At 30.1% G+C, this 21,363-nt stretch overlaps 2 protein-coding genes across 2 annotated transcripts in view; both read right to left on the bottom strand.

Moving 5' to 3' along the window:
* Positions 1 to 21,363, bottom strand: part of LOC111633690 (minor histocompatibility antigen H13-like) — a 33,601-nt gene that overhangs the window by 7,726 nt on the left and 4,512 nt on the right. Inside the window, exon 2 of the mRNA XM_023378304.1 lies at positions 4,213 to 4,311. Within this exon, the coding sequence (XP_023234072.1) occupies positions 4,213 to 4,311 (99 nt within the window). The remainder of the gene's footprint in view (positions 1 to 4,212; positions 4,312 to 21,363) is intronic.
* On the bottom strand, positions 4,810 to 10,848 carry LOC111633691 (minor histocompatibility antigen H13-like). The gene is made up of 9 exons (XM_023378305.1): positions 10,725 to 10,848; positions 10,497 to 10,585; positions 5,941 to 6,026; positions 5,741 to 5,866; positions 5,612 to 5,669; positions 5,412 to 5,532; positions 5,245 to 5,347; positions 5,082 to 5,167; positions 4,810 to 5,012 (listed from the first exon to the last, which is right to left on the bottom strand). Exons 3-9 carry the CDS (start codon positions 5,959 to 5,961, stop codon positions 4,922 to 4,924), a joined length of 606 nt encoding a protein of 201 aa, XP_023234073.1. The 5' UTR covers positions 5,962 to 6,026; positions 10,497 to 10,585; positions 10,725 to 10,848; the 3' UTR covers positions 4,810 to 4,921.

A 21,363-nucleotide genomic window follows, 5' to 3' on the forward strand; every position in this document is an offset into this window, starting at 1 on the left:
ACCTCGGCTGCTTTAATAGAAACATCGAGCTTATAGCCAGATAATTTGGCAGTTTGTTTGGCTTTAATAATCAGGTTTATAAAAAAACTTCATACTTGCAGACTTCGTACTCGTTTGTATCCTTGCCCAACTTGGCATTGCGCAGTTATTGAAGCTACTGGGCATGGTTAAAAATTAAGACAGCATAAGTGCAATTATTCCAGATATTACAGATTCTGACAAGTAAAGAATTTTCAGAGTCCTGCCACAAATAAGCCACATATTGATTATTGACTATTTGACATGCCATAACGAGGAAAGTTTAAAAAACTAATAAGTAGGTTTAAAATTAATAAATACAAATGTATTCTGACCGTTTATGAGTTAATTATACTTTCTATTTGCAAAATTTCCTCAACCTTAACACAAAATAAGAAAAAATGAATTTTTAAGAAATTTGAGGGATTTTCCAGGATAAGAAAAATTTCCTGGGTTAAAAAAACAACTGGGATCCCGTTTGAGAAACTTTAGTAGTGTATATGAGAACAAGAACTACTCAAGCACATAATATGATTCGTCATTGTGATAATATATCAGATACATTAGTTTATTAATATTTTTTAAGATTTTTATGCTTCTCTGATATTTTTCCTGTAGTTACATTGTTGTTGCTTGGCAATTCTCTGTATTTTATGTATTCAAATATTTTTTTCAAAGTACATTAACATTCCAAAATGCATTCCATTTGATGTAAACCTGAGGAAGATCACGACTAGATTGAAAATGTTTGTTTTCGAACTTCTGTTTATCAAGTAAAACTCACTCAGCAAAACATAAATTAAAACACCACACCTTAAGTTGCTGAGAAATTTAATAAAAAATGCAACGTTTTCAGCCAAATCTGTTGGCCATCATCAGGTTAAACAAATTCGAATATAAACCAATTTGAATTTGTTTAACAGTTTATTATAACTGTAGAGTCTGTATCAGTGCTGATCACACCCACATATGATCCTTTACAACCTCTTGTCAGTCCAGACAATCACATCCCCATTGGCAATTACACACAAGTGACTAGAGTTATTTCAGAAGGGATTGATTTTTGGGAGCTAACATTGTCTTGCTGATTACACAAAGCTGGTAGAGCAGTGGAATAAGTGTTTGTGTAGAGGTAGATTATATTGAGAAGTGACCAATATCAGCAAAGTATTGTTGAAGATTACAGTAGAATTAATTTGATACTCTTCATATTAAATAATATAGTTTAATTTCCAGCTAAATACTACAATGTACAGGTATAATTCGAGTTACGTCATTCTCAATTATACGTCGTTTGTCAAAAAATATATGGAAAAATAAAAATCAAGTTTAAGTCATTTTATTCGACTTTACGTCCATCTGCCACAAATATTGNAATGCAGGCAAAGTATAATATTATACTTTGCCTGCATTATAGCAATAGCAATTAATTAAATTTACAATGACTTATTTGAGAAAATTAAAATACATAAACAAGAATATAAAATGCAGTACTTTTTAACATACAATGAATAAAGTGTATAACAAATGACTCTTCTCAATTTACAAATGAGATTTGTGCAGACACTTAGGAATGAGATTGAAAAACAACTGCCACAGGAAATATTTTACATGTCATTGTATTATTAGCTTCCTTCATTTTTCCCAACAATCTTCAATTTATAATTTCTTAATTAAGTAGGATGCTAAAAAGTAATCAAAATAATATGTGCCTGAAAGCAGATTCTTATTATTGTTAAGAAGAGGCTGCTAATATATGATAAAATTCAAAACTTTTTAGCTTATACATCAATACTTCTGTCATCAGATAATGATGTACAAACAATGAATTTATTGGCATCTAATTATAAAAAATATTTTAATAGAATATAGATGTACAGAGCCTTCCTATTATTATATGAAAAATTATTTTACAAAAAATTATAAGTATTCAAAATTTGATTATAATATTGACAAAAGTTCAGTCTAGTATTTATCTTTACATACAAGTAGTTTAAAAGATACTAGCTGTTACCCACGACTTTACTGAATATAAATGGGGTTTGCAAGCAAACCCCATTTATATTCAGTATTTCAACAGTCATAGTAATTAATAAATCACCAAACGATCGCCTAAATATCGGGCTATAATAAGGCTAATTAAATGATTGGTATAAATTAATTTGACACTAGAGGTAGATGTTAGGTGCCATCTCTTAAGTAAATTAATAATTAAATAAAATAAATAAATTTAGAACCTTCTGGAAAAAAGAACTGGCCCGGGACAGGGCTTGAACCCGCAACCTCCGCTTGCCGTGCGGTGCGCTTGCCAGTGGAGGTTGCGGGTTCAAGCCCTGTCCCGGGCCAGTTCTTTTTTCCAGAAGGTTCTAAATTTATTTATTTTATTTAATTATTAATTTACTTAAGAGATGGCACCTAACATCTACCTCTAGTGTCAAATTAATTTATACCAATCATTTAATTAGCCTTATTATAGCCCGATATTTAGGCGATCATTTGGTGATTTATTAATTACTATGACTGTTGAAATACTGAATATAAATGGGGTTTGCTTGCAAACCCCATTTATATTCAGTAAAGTCGTGGGTAACAGCTAGTATCTTTTAAACTACTTGTATGTAAAGATAAATACTAGACTGAACTTTTGTCAATATTATAATCAAATTTTGAATACTTATAATTTTTTGTAAAATAATTTTTCATATAATAATAGGAAGGCTCTGTACATCTATATTCTATTAAAATATTTTTTATAATTAGATGCCAATAAATTCATTGTTTGTACATCATTATCTGATGACAGAAGTATTGATGTATAAGCTAAAAAGTTTTGAATTTTATCATATATTAGCAGCCTCTTCTTAACAATAATAAGAATCTGCTTTCAGGCACATATTATTTTGATTACTTTTTAGCATCCTACTTAATTAAGAAATTATAAATTGAAGATTGTTGGGAAAAATGAAGGAAGCTAATAATACAATGACATGTAAAATATTTCCTGTGGCAGTTGTTTTTCAATCTCATTCCTAAGTGTCTGCACAAATCTCATTTGTAAATTGAGAAGAGTCATTTGTTATACACTTTATTCATTGTATGTTAAAAAGTACTGCATTTTATATTCTTGTTTATGTATTTTAATTTTCTCAAATAAGTCATTGTAAATTTAATTAATTGCTATTGCTATAATGCAGGCAAAGTATAATATTATACTTTGCCTGCATTATTATTCTGTAACATATTATATTTTGTTATTTACATTCTGTATTTTGTGATTCTCTGCTGTATAATATTTTAATGCATATGTTTTCTGTATCATACAACTTGTTATTTTATCCCCATCTTTTGTATATACTACACATGTAATGTTACTGTACCCTCTAATGTTAATGATCTGTAATAATGCCAATATGTTTTTGTCTGAACCTGGTTACATGTCTATGGCAACAGGTATGTACTGTAACTCAGTATTTTATTAATAAAATGAATCTGAATCTGTGTGTTAAAAAGAACCTTTAATTATTTAACAACACAATTAGCAAAATTAAAATGTAATAGGCCACTTGATATTAATGATTGATAGGCAAAAACCGACTGTAATCTGAAAAAAATAATATGAACTTTATAGTGAGATGTCTGTTGAAAAGAAAACTTTTAATGTGTTAAACAGTCAAAGAATATATTGAGTGTTTATGAACCTTTACTATAATGAGCCATAGTATATGGAGACTTCTCAATTTATGTTCACACAAATTCAGAACCATTGAGGTCTGCTATCTAATAAAATTTGACAGTTTTATGTTTGAACATGTGTCAAGTGTTTTTAATTTATTTACAAAATTAATTCTATATTAAGTTTAAGTTTTGATGCACTATATTTTAAAATTGATCAGAATGTTGGCATTTAATGTGAAAAAAAAAATGCATTGAAAACTGAATTTTTACTATTCTTTCTTAGAAATCAACTATTGTTTAAAAATAAAATTTTAATTCATCTGCAATAAATAAGATGAAACTTATTTCTAAATACTCACCAATAATTTTCAAATTAAAAATGTTTGACTTACATATTCTTATGGTTTATCTTTTACTTCATTACATTAAATTGTATTTTACATTTTAATAAGAAAGCTTTATAAACCAAATAAAAATACTTAAATATAAAATTTGAATTATTTGTCAGATAATAATTACCTTAAAAATTAAATAAAATCCAAATAGTGCACCACTAGCTATAATTGGAAATATAGCAGCATCTTTTCGAGACATGGTTTCTGGTTTTTCTCCAGATTCCTGAAAATAATTTAAGCAGATTAAAGTATATACTCAAAAAATATAAATATCACAATAAACAATAGCAGTAAATAATTACCAATATTACTTTGAATTTTAATAAAAATAATTTATTACAAGATAAGTATCCCAAAAACACAAATTATATATTACCAGGTGTACTGATTATTAATGCAGATTTTGTTCAACAGATGGCATTATACATGTTGATATATATGCAATTTGATGTGTACTGTACACCATTTTATTGTATTGACAAGCTTTAAAACTTCATATGTCAAATTTTATGAAGGTGTTAACATCATAAATATTTTTATGTTTAAAAATATCAAATTTCATTTAAAAAAAAAAAAAAAAAAGGGCNAATTTAAAAATATATAAATAATAAAGTTAAATGAGAGGATATTTGTTTTAGTTGTTTGTTAATAAGATTTATCATAAACATAGGTTAAACTATGGAAGAATTGTGTATGGTGATGGAAATTGTGAAATGCAAGATGCAGTTTCACTTTACAACTTTTTTTTTTTTTGGAAAAACGCATAGGTGCAGCCGATTAATTCTTCGTTGGTTTTTTTTTACAAGAAGTGCATTTCGGCTAACAAATCGGTCTTATTGGACCTTCTTAGATTCCTGCAGAGTTTCGTTTTGTATCGAGGGAGTTGTGGCATTTGTTTTTGTCTCGTCCGGATGGTCTTCATATCTGTTTAAATTTAAACTGGATCAGTATATGTATCTGAAACGTACCAAGTCTAAATGTGAGGACACTTACAAAAACATTGCCTTAATGTCTCCATTGATCAAAGCCACCAGTAGTGGAACACCAATACATGCTGGTACCAAATAAAGCAAAGCAGGCTGAAAGATTGAAAGTAAAGTAAGAAATTTCTAAGCAGTTTATTACTATCTAAATAATATAATATAACTAATAATACCTGAGCATGTTTAAAATAAGCCATAACCAGTATGGTAGTCACTAATCCTATGAAATATGCAGCAAAACTTGTATAAAAATACAAATTTCTTTTTCTCTTTAGACTAAAAAGAAATAAAATTTCAGATCATAATTAATAAACCGACTGGGAATTTCATCCTGACGTACCTCTGATCAAAACGTAACAACAGGGCTATAAATATTCCCGGAATGACGACGTCTCCCAGACCCAGCATGGCATAATTTGTTCCATCAAAACCTTTCTGTAAGAAGTCTTGAGGAAACACCACTAGTACAAAATAATAATCATAATGTCTAAACATAATAATAAAGCAATAACTTATAAAAAAAATCAAAAAGGTCATTACATTTAATTGGAGCCTCAAAGGATTTGGCAACAGTCACCATTACATTAGTACCAAATACCTGGACAATAAAAAATAACATTGTTATGCAAAAATATGGAACAAAAATTTCAAAATAAGAGCATTATTTACCCAGAATATGTCATACACAAAGAGACCACCCAACAGAATGCATCCGGTGACGACATTGTTCAGATGCAACAGTTCCACGCCATTGACAGCAAAAGCCAGTCCAAAGAGATTGTTTGCAACCCAGTGCTGGTTCAAAATAAATGATGTGTTATCAGAAGTCTAAAATTTTCTGGCAAAAACCACATTTAGCTCATTATTACCTTTTTCCATAGATACCACATCCCTGTCAATGTGCACAGAAACAGGCACAGTAGGTCCTTGTGATCAAACTCATAATCAATAATATCTGAAATGATCATTTTTATTTAAATTTTAATTTCTAAATTGTATACTGTAAAAAAACGAAATGTATGTACTTGTTGATGGGTACCGATCGGCAAGTGAATGTATATCTAAGTTGTATGTAATAGGCAATATACTTTGATAGGAAATTTGAATGTTTAAACTGGGCGTACTGGACAGCTAGTCTCTTAATTTGTAACGGCTGCAAAAATCATAATACAAAAGAAATTTGAATTATTTGACGAAATTAATTAACATCATTCTGTGATTTGAATAAGTTGACGAGGAAGAACAGATTACAGGGTTTAAGCTGTCGATAGTTTTTTAGTTAGAATGCTACAATAATTCAGATTTAGCGACAACTAAATCTTGGTACATTTTGCTAAAAAACCAACATTTTACAAGTGGTTAAGACGTTTTTAAGATGCTTTTACTAGTGATGGGACAATACCAAAATTTCTCCCTATTCCAATTCTCTTGAATACTTTCTGACGTTTATTTTAGTTTAGAAAAATTAATGATTTACATTATTAATTAATGTATTGTGCTCATAAACATCAAGCATAAGAATGGGAAGTGATTGGGAAATCCAGAATCAATCTTTTGAAAGAAACCCAAAAATTCTTCATTTATATGTAGACACAGATGCTTTTATTGTGTAGTAGAAAATAAATTTGTGATTTTATTGCAGATAAAGTTAATATTGGAACACCACATTTCGTTGGCCAAAACGACAACGGGTAGGGGGAAGGTAACGAGAAGACATCACCTTGACAGACATCACCTCTTGTATGGGGCATCAGGCATTTTCTGCTTTGTAGACACGAAAGTTTTACAATAAACAAATATTTTAAAATTACAATATTAACAATTAACTAACAATTTCTGATGGAATTGGATTTGTTTAAAAGATTTGTTAATGTCAGATATGTCATTGGCTAAAGTTTTTAAAATGATAGTTGTAAATAACTTCTCTCAGTTACCCTTGTATAAACAGTTAATGAATTTGTTCTTTCACACCCAGTGCATACTGTTGAGTGTGAAAGGTTTCAGTGAGATGACATTCTCACTGAATCCAACTCCAATTAATGAAAACTTCCAACTGTCTTGATGTAAAAAATGTCAGTAATTTGTTAAACATCTCCAGCATTTGTTGCCTGGTGTGAATCAAAACCAAGAAGGGTTGTACAACAGATTTATGGTTATATTGGTTGTACAGTAATCTGTGAGAATAAACAAATGTTTTAACAATAATTTATTGTGTATTGTTCTGGGCAGCCTCTGGATAAAAATGTTAACTACAACTTTTTGAGTAAAATTAGCTAAACTGCTGCAGAAAATTTTTCCCCAGCTTAAACCCTGAGATTATTCTTTACACTTACTTATTTTTGACTCTTCCATGTACTATTTATGAGACTACCTCCAAAACACAGTACAATCCCACAAACTCAATGTGGTGTGAAGAGTTACAGAATAGCAATGATGCTAGTATGAACAGTGGAATTTTCATAAAGGTAATACGTACGGTGGAACCTTACTTAATGAGGACCTCTCGTAATAAACAAAACAAAGTGTGAAAAAACGACTTGCTTAATAAGTGACATTTCACATAACAAATGACGAAAAGAGGGGAAGTCCCAGATAGAGTGATGTAACATGCGCACAATGTTTAGCACTCAATCTGCTAGCATATTAGTGTCACTTGTGATCACACATTTTTCCAAACTTGTTACATATAAACATCAACAACCATAGCCAATTATATAATAACGACACCAAATGATATGCCAAATTGTTAGGCTATGTAAAGGCTATAATTAAATATTAGAAATTAAATAATTTGACTAGAGGTAGGCAGTTATGCTGTCATCTCGTATTAAATTTAATGACCGATTCCAAATTAAATTTCATTTTTTTGTTTTCTGCAAATCAAATTTGCATTCCAAGTTGGTTCATTCTGCACTAGAAGAAAAAATGATGATTCATGTTTCTTTACAATGTATATTATATAATTTTCTTTAAATAAACATTATACATAAAACATTTGAGTATTTTTTTTTTTTTTTGGCATGGAATGAATTATCGTATTTTACATTAATTTACATGGGAAAAATTGTTTCACTTAACAAATGTTTTGCATTATGAGTAAGATTCTAGAATTAATTATGTTCGTTAGTGAGGTTCCACTGTATATGAATTTGCACATAAAATGCTCACTATTGGTACATAGTTATTATATGACAAGAGAACCTTCCAGAACCTTTTGAAACATGTAAAACAAAAGTTTGAAAGGCAGCAGATTCAATTTTACTAAACTGACAGACTATGGAGCTACAAACTGAACAAGTTCTAGAATAAAATAATTTTTATACCCTTATACACCTTTAAAGTGTGACAAAAATTTAGAAATAATCTACATTTTATAATTTACTTGAAAATGTGAAACTGCTCTGATCTCTTATTATATTTGTCAACTTGGACATAAATTATTAATAGGACTGTTAAACTGGTGTTAAGTATTAATGCAAAATTGAGCAAAAGTTCTTAAAGAAAACAGACTTTCTTTATTGAGCCTCCTCGATGACGACAGCAAGTAAAAATGATAGCACACTCAATACGCAAAAGTATTGTACGTTTGAGCTGAATATTGTAAAGGTAAAACATCTTTTAACCATACCTTAGGAATTTTTGAATGATTTTAATTTTCAATGTAATTTAATTCTTATAATAGGATTATGAATCAATTTAAAAATCCATCAAAAAGCCCATTATTGTCAGGAGTTGGATTCTTGTATTTCGTAAGCCTTTCACATTGTATAAATTAATTTTAGTAATTTTAGTGTTTTAAAATTTACTGATAATTTATTTGTCATTTGTAGTTAAAAATGATAGCCATTGTAACCCTGCTGAGGAGGGGCGTGATAACCCGAAACACAGTTGTAAACAAAAGTATGTGTACAGGAGGCTCAATAAAGAAAGTCTGTTTTCTTTAAGAACTTTTGCTCAATTTTGCATTAATACTTAACACCAGTTTAAGAGTCCAATTAATAATTTATGTCCAAGTTGACAAATATAATGAAAATTGAAATAAGGACAATAAGGCAATAATTGCTCTGATCTTTATTATAATTTTATTATTTGAAAGGTACAACGTGATGCAATGATTGTTCTGAATTATTTTCCAAGAAATGAAATGGATAACAAGCATGATAAAACTGAAATATAACTGATAAATGAAACAATGCATAAAAATGGATTCTGAATAGTGCTTTTAAAACTAATATCTGATCAAACTTCCAATTCTATCAAATTATTTACAACCCAAAATACTTATCCAGCATTGTTTCAACTAGGTTTTTGAGACAGAATTCACTAATTTCTTCCCACTTTTCAATGAATGCCCATTTAAAGTCTTCAACCAAGTTAAACTATCTCTTAATAACAAAATTTAATCCTCAAATCTTGGAAACAACCATCCACAGAATTGAATTTCAATTTCCAAAAAGAACTCCCAAATAGATTTGGCAGTGTGCCATGTAACATAGGTATTCCAGTTTGGAAACTGCAACACTATCTTATCTCCAAAGGAAAATAAATGCTTCTCTAGCACATCTTGATATTTATGTTGGTTTGTTCTAACACATACAAATGCAATATCCTAGTACATTGTTTAGAAAACAGTGTACTGAGATATCTTATGTCATTCCTAGATGTGATCTACCCAAAGCACTGCCCAATACAATTTCCCACAGAATAATTCTTTTGTTTGTTGCATGCACCTTTGGCCTGCTGGGTGAATGTCGGATGCTGTAATTTTTTCTCATAACTTTCCTCAATCTATTCGGTTTCTTTGCAATTTCAGTCACAGAAAAGCTTGATTTGACAAATGCTGCAACTTTTCCTTCTTATTTTTCTTGAAGTTTCATTACATATGCCAAATAAAGTGGAAAAAATAATCTGCACACAAAACTATTGCCAAGCGTTATTTGTACAAGTGCTTGAACACTGTTATTTTAACTTTCTCAAAAGTGAAATGAATAACTATTTCTAAATTTAAAATGTCAATCAAATTAGTCATATCTTGTTATTCAGACATGCAAATTTGTTCTCTGACCTGTAATTTATTACTTTACAAATATTAAAGTAAATATATTGGAAAATGTGGTTTATTATATAATGTCTGAAAGTCAAAAAACTACCTTAAAAAGTCAAATTTTATGTTTTACTAAGTACAAAAAAGTGAGAAAATTCACTATCACAGAAATATAATTGGTAAATGTCGGCAGTTTCAAATCATTAAGCGAAACAAATAAAAATGTGAAAAAAAATATTTTAGCAAAGATGCAGAGAAATCAAATTTCTTTAGTTTACCTAAAAGCCTGAGTGTTTAAAGATGCTGTTATCTTCATTGATCGTCAAGAGAGTTATTTGTACAATAAAAAGAATATAAAGGAGAGTTGATGATGTTACTTACTTTCTTTTTCAGTTCCAGTGCCCCTAGTAAATATCAAGTGATAGGGAACATTTGGAAAGCTTTCCGGCACCAATTTATTAACAATGGGACTTTAATTATAATTTTTCATCATCAAGTTTTAATGAAAAGAAAAAAAAATCGGTAAGAAAAGAATTAGACCTTAACGCAGTTATATATTATTTTTATAAGTATAAAAAATATAAACTAAAAAAAAAATTATTACAATACCTTAATATGTGCGCTAACGCTAAGACACCAAGGAAGAAAAAGTATCCAGTCAAAAGAAGATTTATATACTCTTTGGAAAATATCTATAAAAAATAATGACAAATATATTTTAAAACTATGTTTGATAAGATTAAATGTTTAAGAAAATATTAAATATAAAAATCCTTTGAAGCTTTCATTATTTATTGAAACAGTTCTCATCTTTAGAATAATAAAATTTAAAGCTAAAAAAAATTCATTGACTACTATTAAAGATGACAATTGGTGAATTTTATAGCAATTCCTCCTTTGTTTCTTTAGTATAAGCTAAAAATTTAGATTCAAAAATTCACTTAAAAAAGTTTTGAAACAAATGGCAACATGTATTCACTAGATTACTGTTTGATAAAACAAAAGATTTTTCCACTTCTTTCTTAGACTATCTGGAAGATGACGACATTAACATTAAGTTTATGAAGCTAATAAAATAACATTTAATTCAATTCATTGTGTTAGGAGAAATTTTTATATCACTGATTTGAATAAACTGTTTTGTTAGGAAGATCAATGTAACTTAAATTTTATACTAAATGTTAAACATTTTACTTATTTAATGAAATATATGCTATATATTAGGGTTTCTCATTTCTTGGTCTTTTGCTTGTCCCGGGATTCCGGGATAAAAGTGAACTGCTTCCCGGAATCGAATTAATTATTTTTAAGATGTACAAAAGTATCTTTAAAAAATGAAAAATAATTATATCATTTGATTTCAAGTAATTTAATACATTCTGCAACCTCCAAAATCTTGTTAATAATGCCGTGTAACATATATATTAAAAATTACCTTTGAATTACGTAGAAATTTTCACAAATAGAAAAAATTTATTAAAGCTTGCTGGAAACTGCATACAACAACAAAAATGCTTTGAATTGAGTTGAAAATTTAAAAACAAATGAACTTAGATCAAACTTCTAACTTAAAAGGTAATTTTTGTTTTTTAAATAAAACATAATACAAAATATTATTGTAAATTTTTATAATAAGATTTTAAAAAGCAAAGATGGTCGATACTCCGATCACTCAATCTGATTCTTATTTTAGTAATGAAAAGTCCTGCTACCGAGAATGCCCTTTTCGATTCAATTGATGTGAGTGGAATTCGGTCTTCTCTTAAATGCATTAAACACATGTTATGTGTTTTTTTGCCTGTAACCTGGAAGATTTCTAGTTTGTTTTCGAGATTGTGGTACTTCTTTTGCTCTCTAGTATTCTTGATTTGTCTACCTCGGCTGCTTTAATAGAAACATCGAGCTTATAGCCAGATAATTTGGCAGTTTGTTTGGCTTTAATAATCAGGTTTATAAAAAAACTTCATACTTGCAGACTTCGTACTCGTTTGTATCCTTGCCCAACTTGGCATTGCGCAGTTATTGAAGCTACTGGGCATGGTTAAAAATTAAGACAGCATAAGTGCAATTATTCCAGATATTACAGATTCTGACAAGTAAAGAATTTTCAGAGTCCTGCCACAAATAAGCCACATATTGATTATTGACTATTTGACATGCCATAACGAGGAAAGTTTAAAAAACTAATAAGTAGGTTTAAAATTAATAAATACAAATGTATTCTGACCGTTTATGAGTTAATTATACTTTCTATTTGCAAAATTTCCTCAACCTTAACACAAAATAAGAAAAATGTGAATTTTTAAGAAATTTGCAATTTCCCATGTTAAAAAAAAACCGGGATTCCGTTTTTGAGATCCTACTATACATACCAGCAGATGAGCCTGGCATTACCTGGGCAAAAAACAACAACAAAGATTAAGATTATTTCGTATTTCTAATCCTTCTATTCTAGTAGTCCGGGATGCCCTCTAGTGGGCATTCTAGTAGCAGTGGTGTCATTCCATGGTATAAATAATAAATTCCTATTACAAATAAAAATAATAATATACTGAATTTTTCATTGCGTACCTTACTAAAACGCAACCCAAAATGCAAAAAACTACATCAAATAATAATATACTGAATTTATTGTTAATTTAAATAATAGCTAGGGGCATCCATAGTGGCCGTTTTTGGCATACTGTGACAGAACCCAGTTCTTCAGCTTATGTAGTAGATATATAGCATATTCTTCATTAAACAAGTATAAAATTCATAAAATTAATATATATATATATAATATATTAATTTTATAACTAATTATATATATGTATGCATGCATAGATATGACAAAATCATCTCTTGGCAACCAGTTTGTTTATTGTAGCTTTATGACAATTATTATAATTTCAAATTAAATTGCTAAATAATGAAAAAATTTATAAATAAAGAAATGAGCATAATAGAATCTTAATTTAAAAACTTACTGAAGTAATGCATTTCCACATAACATTATTTTATATTATCAAACGCACAGTGTAAGGATCAAAACTAGAAATGTTTTTGTACATAAATAAATACATTAGAGCTCTAAAATTCAAATATACATGTCATAAATTAATAAAAATTATTTTATACCTATTATTGAAATTGGTTACTAAACCATAGTTATGATTCTCAATTTTAATATCTAAATATATAAAATTACTTGTCCTGACTGATTGATTCATCATCGCCCAGGGCAAACTGCTGAACCTAAAGGTGAAATTTGGTACACAGTTAGGGTACGTCATGAAAACGCACACTAAGAAGGGATTTTTCAAAATTTCCTTGCGGAAGGAAGAGGGAGAGCATTAAGGCTTAACCGGAAGAACAGCTTCTACTATACTATTTTAGATGCGATTTTTTTGTTTTCAACTACGTTTAGACTTCATTGAGTACTTAGGTGTATTAAATTGATAACATTTCAGACATTGTTATAAATATTTTTATATATTTTGATTTTTTAACCAAATGTTCAAACTGTTTTAAATTCAAATTTGTTATTGCATATTGGTTCAATTATAGAACGATTGTGAACATTCCAGAAAATTGATCAAATTGAAAACAGTTCATTTGATTNTTTTTAAAATTTTTATTCACTGCTTTTTGCTTTCTTTCCTTCACTTCCACCAGCACTTCCACTGGATAGAGGTCGCTTGGTAAAATATCTATCCAAAGAGATTTGGCTTTGCCTACTTTTTAAAATGTTTCTAAAATGACTTAGGCAAATGTCATTACTCCGAGTAGCAATACGGCCAGTGTGAACCTTTTCGGGATGTTTCTTTTCAATAAAATCGGTCACTTTCTGATAATACCTCAAAAGTTCCTTTATCAAGCGAGATCCTTCCACGATGAAGCAAACATGCAGACTGAGACCAATGAACAGAAATGAATAAAAAATGGCACTGCAAACTAATGTAACATTGTATGGTGAGTTTTTGTTCATATCGTGGAGCAAAAATATGTTCAAATTTCATGTCGTATCCTGAAAATTTTGTATGATGGAGCATTCGTATCCTGAGGTACTACTATATGTATGTGTACTGTACATAGTTTGCATTTAATTTTTTCTGTTTAGAAAACAGATTTCATATCTGTTAAATAAAATTATACTTAACATGTGATGGTAAAGAACTCTATGAATACAAATAGAAAGAAACCTCCTGGAGGTGACACACAGTTGTTGAGCTTTGTGTAAACATTCTGTATATGGTAAATACATTTTTTACTTTATGTCTGTATCATGAAACATATTAGAACATAACAAGGCAAATTATGAGTTTATCTGCCTCATCCTTCCTGTTGCAGAGCAGCTTATATAGTCGAGGTGTCCTTATAGCACCCCAACTGTATATACACTACTCTACAATGGGAAGGATGAGATGGATAAATGCAGAGCTCCAGGGATTCTTTGTTCCAGTGATGGACAATAGATAAGGCAAGTTACTTAAAATAAAACTAAAATTTGAAATTTGCTTAAGAATATGATTTTAATAACTAATCAAAGACTATTTAACATTCTTGATTAATTATTAATGCTGTTAGTATAATTTAAATATTAATATAAAAGTAAAAAGTTAACACCCCCATTTGGTTTTAACATTTAAATTAAAATTATGGATAATTAAGTTTGATGTATTTTTATACTTTTTCTTGTATGATAAGTTATTTTAAATACATTCAACTAAAACAAGCAAATGTTACAATACAACAAACTTTCGGCATTTACAAAAGATTGCAATATAACTTTACATACTGCATTTAACTCCGATGAAACTGCCCAATGCTTCAAACTGTTCGGATATCTGAAAGGCCAATTCTCTGGTCGGCGTCAACACCAATGCAAACAGTCGTTGAGGCTTTTCCAGCAAAGCTTGCAAGATAGGAAGGGCGAAGGCTCCGGTCTTTCCAGAACCTGTTTCGGCCAGTCCGATGACGTCTCTGCCTGAAAAAGATTTAATAAAATTATTGTCATCCATTTATTAAAATCTTGCTTCAATTTACATAAATCTGAATATAGATTTTATAATATCAGGCTTGTATGAAGAATTTTTAGAAGGGCTATGTTGTTTTTTAAAAAAGGAGCATTATTTTTACAATATAGATATATAAAATAACACAATACAGTACACAGCGAGGAACCAAATGAGTAGAAAATAATATCCCCGGGTTAAAAGTCACATCATTCTTTGCCTTTAGGTTTGTACCAGGTGTACAGCAGGTGTACAGGTTAATAATGTGGATTTTGTTCAATGATGGCATTACAGATATGTTGATATACAGGGTGATCGGAAAATATCTGGCCAAAATTTAAAGGGGGTTAGAGAGGACAAATATAAAAGGATTTGCAGTACAATGCTTGTCCAGAAATGCCACGTGAAGGTGGTAGAGGGCGTTGTGTAGGGCAGTCAAAACAAGCTGGCAATGCAGGAAGCTGTCATTCCCTGCTGTGATTTCATACGGCATGCAGTGCTTCACGAATGCTGAATTAGCAGATATCCATCTGACGTATGGAGCTGCAAATGGAAATGGGAGAGCTATGCAAAGGTTGGGCTTGTTACATTTGTTTGTGTCTTTTTCCTTTCCACTTTCTTTACCCTCCAGGACTTTCAAGCGGCATTTCCGGACAAGCATTGTACTGCGAATCCTTTTATATTCGTCCCCTCTAACCTCCTTTAAATTTTGGCCAGACATTTTCCCATCACCATATATATCTGCTTTGATATGTATGCCATTTTGTTGAATTGACAACAGGCTTTAAAACTTTATACAGTAGAGCATCGATTATCCAAATCAATTGGGGACTGGGGTTGTTCGGAAGATCGATGTTTCGGATAACCGATTATGTATATATTAATTATTATGTAAAAATATATTAATTTATCCCATCTTGACATTTTTCTCCGTTGCATGTTGCTTCGCATTGAATTTTCGTCGATGTTAAGCCTAACGAAGACTATTGTATCGTTAAAAATTATACTTCAGAAGTTAATTTAGTATCAAAAACGTAAAATATTTGAGTAGCCCAAAACATAGCCAAAGACTGCAGCGCAACAGCACTGGCGAAAATTTAAATTTGCTGACTGGAATTCTTTCGGATGATTGACTTTCGGATAATCGACGCTCTACTGTACGTCAAATTTTCTGAAGGTGTTATCATCATAGATATTTTTATACTTAAATATGTCAAGTTTTGTCCCATAAAAACAGGGCATTTGTGGAAAGTTTTAATTCATTACTTTATTTTGAAGAAAAGTGCTGCTGAAAGTTATCATATTCTTCAGGAAGCTTATCGTAAACATACTCCATCTCAAGATACCTGTGAGCGCTGGTTTAAATTCTTTAAAAGTGATGATTTTGTTGTGAAAGACAAAGAACGTCCATGTCAACCAAAAAAGTTTGAAGACCAACAATTACAAGCATTACTGGATGAAGATGTGTACCAAACTCAAAAGCAACTTGCAGAAAGATTAAACATTGCTCAGCAAACAAGTTCCAATCATTTACAAGCAATGGGAAAGATTTTAAAGGTAGGAAAATGGGTGCCACATCAACTGAGCAAAAGACAAATGGAAAACCGAAAAGTCATCAGTAAAATGTTTCAACAGCACAAAAGAAAGTCTTTTTTGCATCAAATTGTCACTGGTGATAAAAAGTGGATTTATTTTGAGAATCCCAAATGCACAAAACTATGGGTTGATCCAGGTCAACCATCAACATCAGCTGCAAGGCCAAATTGCTTCGGAAAGAAGACAATGCTCTTTGTTTGATATGATCAGGAAGGTGTGGTGTATTAGGAGCTTCTAAAATTTGGTCAGAACATTGATACTGATAGTTACTGACAACAAATAATCAATTTGAATCACGCTTTGATCATAAAACCACCAGAATTGGCCAGAAGACACAGCAAAGTAATTTTACTTCATGATAATGCAACATCACACACTTCAAAACCAGTTAAAGACACATTAAAAGATCTTGCCTGGAAAGTATTAACCCATCCACTGTATTCACCAGACCTTGCTCCTTCTGATTTCCACTTGTTCTGATTGATGGTGTGCACTCTTTCTGAGCAGCACTTCAAAACATACAAAGAAATGGAAAATTGGGTCTCTGGTTTGCCTCAATCCAAAAAATGTTCTATTGGGATGGTATCCACAAATTACCTAAACAATGGGGGAAATATGTAGCTAGCAATGGACATTACTTTGAATAAAGCACTTTTGATGTTTCTCTTGAAAATATCATGTTTTCTTTGATTACAAAATCTGCATTATTAACTGGTACATCTGGTAGTCTTCTTAAATACTATATCAGGCACATTATACTATGCTCTGCTATTGTTTTAGCTTAAACATTACAAAAATTTAAGCTAGAAATGATTCCTAACTTTTGGGAAGCAACCAATATATGTAAAGATTAACAATGTCACTGATTAAAAATGATTCACCTGTATAGTATCATTCTTAGTTTGTAGAAACAATTGTAGGATCTGCATCTTATGCTTACTTCTGTCAAGTTATTGTTCAGTTCAATTTCTAACAGAAAAGAGATTTATAGGGTTTCTACTAAAAAATTACAGTCTGCAATTTGGCTCTCAAATGTATTGTACAATAAAAATAACTAAATGAAGGACCCAATTTGAAAAAATTACTGACATTTCCTGTTATCAATATATTTGAGGTTAAAGATCTGAAATGTCTCTCAAGATAATTTAATTGTAGATTTTAAATCAGCAAAGAGAAAGTTATGAAACCTATCATCTTTCTCCTGTATTTTATGCAATTGAACTTTACATTCTATTGTTTTAATAAATGCAAATAGCAAAGAACATATATATTTTATTTTACATATACAGATGGTTATGAATGTTGACTATTATTATAATTATTACTGTCACTCAGTGTCTGTGGGTATTGGCATCCTCATTAGTTGTTTCTTATTATACACCATAAAACTGTTTGATTCATGTACATACCCAAGAAGTATCAGATATCCATCAGGTTTTATATATACATATTATATTTGCAATGAGAGTAATAAAATTGATCTTGTGTCAATTGATGGCTTGATTTCAGGGACTTAGTGAAAAAATATAAAATGTAAAAACACTCCATGCCAAGCAATGTTAACACACCACAACTGTCCATTAGCATTATAGAAATGATTTATTTACAAGAATACTTTCAACAGTTTATAACTGTCCTCTTCAGGCAATATCATTCACAGAGAACAGAATGCTATTATTTGAAAAATAAAATACAAACGATAAAGAATATTTCATAAAGTTGTTCTTTGCGCACAAGTACGGAATGTAATTGAAATATAAATAGTATTCTTCGATCCCCACATCATCTTAGAAGCAAAATTTGTGACCAAAGTGGATCAAACTTGTCCCCTATTACTTGTTTAGTCAGATCTGGTCTACATCTATTATGCACTAAACCTTTGTGATGTTCTGCAAGATAAAGACAGAGCATTCTGGCAGTCATCCCAATTATATATTAGCTATAATTGGAAATAAGGCAACATCTTTTCAATAATTGTATATTTTGGAGTAACTGCCAGAATATTCTGTCTATGGTGCCTTTGATCCAGTTGACAAGATGGATAAACTTGGCCAGAGAGTATCCAGCTAAGCAAACTACTAATTAACAAGGGAAAGTTTCTCATCTACAAGCAATTGGTTAGAAGGATATAAGAAAGCTCTGTGTATGAGCACCATAATGGTAGAGTTTTTGTACATGGGGGTTGGAAAGCTATAGAAGAGATGATATAAGATGATGTATTGAATTTATGAAAACAAAGAAAAGAAAAGACCACTGGAATAAGTGTACAAGTAGATCCAAAAAAAAACAATCCTTGCATCCTCCTCCTCTTTAGTTAGCATAACAGTCAGAAAAACAGTAGACGACAATTGAATAAAGTATAGTAACTCTTCATCAGTCTTCCCATGCCAGCAGTACATCATCGACATACCACAAATAGAGAAAAGGATACTTTATGATTAGTGGAGACCTAAAAGATTCTGTTCTCTGTGAATGATATTACCTGAAAAGGACAGTTATAAACTATTGAAATACTCACATAAATAAATCATTTCTGTAATGCAGATACAATTGTATTGTTAATCTTGAGGACTTACTGAATTCTTGAAATGAAAAGTATGAGATATTGTAAATAAAGTCAAATTTTCACAGATGATATTGTTTTGAAACTATATGGTTATACTTTTGACTAGTATGCAAAAACAGACCAAATTTTTCATTCCACTTTAATCTGAGGCCTATCTGATATCTGTATTGAAGGCATACTGGAGAAATAATAATGTTAACACTAGAAAAGGGATCATGTGGCTAATAGTTAATGTATGTTTATTTATCGGCATGTTGGCAGAATTGATATTGTGTTGATAACTATTAAAATAAATCAACTAGAAGATAAGAAAAATCAACAGTAACATGAAATGCCAAATTAACACTGGTATATGTTTTATTGCATTCAGATTAGTCTAATGTCCAATTCAATTGATAATTGGACTTAAAAAAAGGAAATGAATATGATGTGAATGACAACTTTTCCAACATAAAAATCTGAAAATATAAATTTTGTAGTATGGTCCCCAAGTAAAAATCTCTGTTAGAATCTAACAGATAGACAAACATGCCTGAAGTGAGATTCAAATCTATGATCTAGCAAATTAGATGTAAGCCCTTACTTTAACATACTACATAAATGAATCAACAGAATATATAAAAATACAGGTTATATACAGGTATATAAATATTAAATCAAGTTTCTATATCAAACACAATTTTTAAGATGCAGATCAATTCATAGTTGTCATTTTTGTTTATATATTTTATGTATAATTCATTTTTACAGTAAACTATTATGTAAAGATCCTTTTACTGTAAATGTAAAATCCACAAAGCTGTTTCTTTTACAAATTAATTATATAAATAAATAAATATACAGTAAAATGAATACAAAAATATTAGAAAAAGCTTAAAATAATTCTAAAATTTAAATTGTTTTGACCTGAATATAATGAAGATATATTTTTTTTTATAAGTGACCTTGCATTCATTGTTCAGGAAGATAAATACCTTGACCTATAATTCAGAAATAATAAAATGTGTGTATTCAGGTTTTAAATAATCCTCTTGTCATTTTTCTGTGATAAGAAAGTAACAAACAAATGAACAGTAATGTAAAAATTATTATTAAATATAAATTTAGAATGTACAAATACACATTTTCAAGTTATAAAATTTAACCTTAAAAATTAGGATAAAAATAACAAACTGGTTTCTAATAAAAAAGTGTCCACAGGGCAGAAAGAGTTATATGTCTTAAATGTAGTTTGCAAACAACACGGCTGAAGTGTATTGAAAATTATTACAAAATTTTTCCAAAACAGTTTTAAAAAGTATTCAAATAGATTTTTCCTTGTTCCTGTTACAAATTTTTCTTTGTAAATACATATACATATTTTTACATAAATACATAGAATGTCTAAAAAGAAACCAAACTTTTGCACTGGAAAACAAAAAAATATTTTTATAAATATGTTTATTCATTCAAAATAAACTCCCTATGCAGCAATACAATGTTCAAAATGAGTAGTAAGAATTTCAAGACACTTTCAACTCCTGATTTGGTGTCTGGTTCAGCATTGAGATTATCACAGCCTCAATCTTGAGAATCTCTCTTTCATTGGAATTTAAGTTTTGGGAACAGAAAATAGTCACAGGAACAAGACTGGAGAATAGAGTAGGTGGTCAAATATATGTTTTCAAGCCAAAAATTGATGAATAGAGATGGTCTTGTGCAAGAGTTCATTGTCGTGCAGCAGTATCCAGCTTCCTTGAGCACAATACTCCAGCTGTTGTATAACCTTCAGTTCCAAAGGCATTACAAAATTAATATTCCTCAGTGACAATCTGGTCATTTGGAACAAATTATTGTGTACGACACCCCTGGAGTCATAAAAACAGACAAGCATGGTCTTGACTCACAATTTTTGAAAGCAAAGTTTTTTCAGTGTAGATGTGTCTGATGATTTCCACGATACTTTGATGTTTTGTCAATGGATCATACTGGTAGCACCACATCTCATCATTCGTGACAATGTTTTTGAGAAAATTTGTGTTTACGTACGGAGCATGATGAATGCACACCTGTTCTTGTTCCTCAGTGAATGAAAGAGTGCAAAACAAAG

This window comes from Centruroides sculpturatus, unplaced genomic scaffold (genome assembly GCF_000671375.1).
Source record: "Centruroides sculpturatus isolate CEXI.00-Female unplaced genomic scaffold, Cexi_2.0 scaffold647, whole genome shotgun sequence".
Classification (NCBI taxonomy): domain Eukaryota; kingdom Metazoa; phylum Arthropoda; class Arachnida; order Scorpiones; family Buthidae; genus Centruroides; species Centruroides sculpturatus.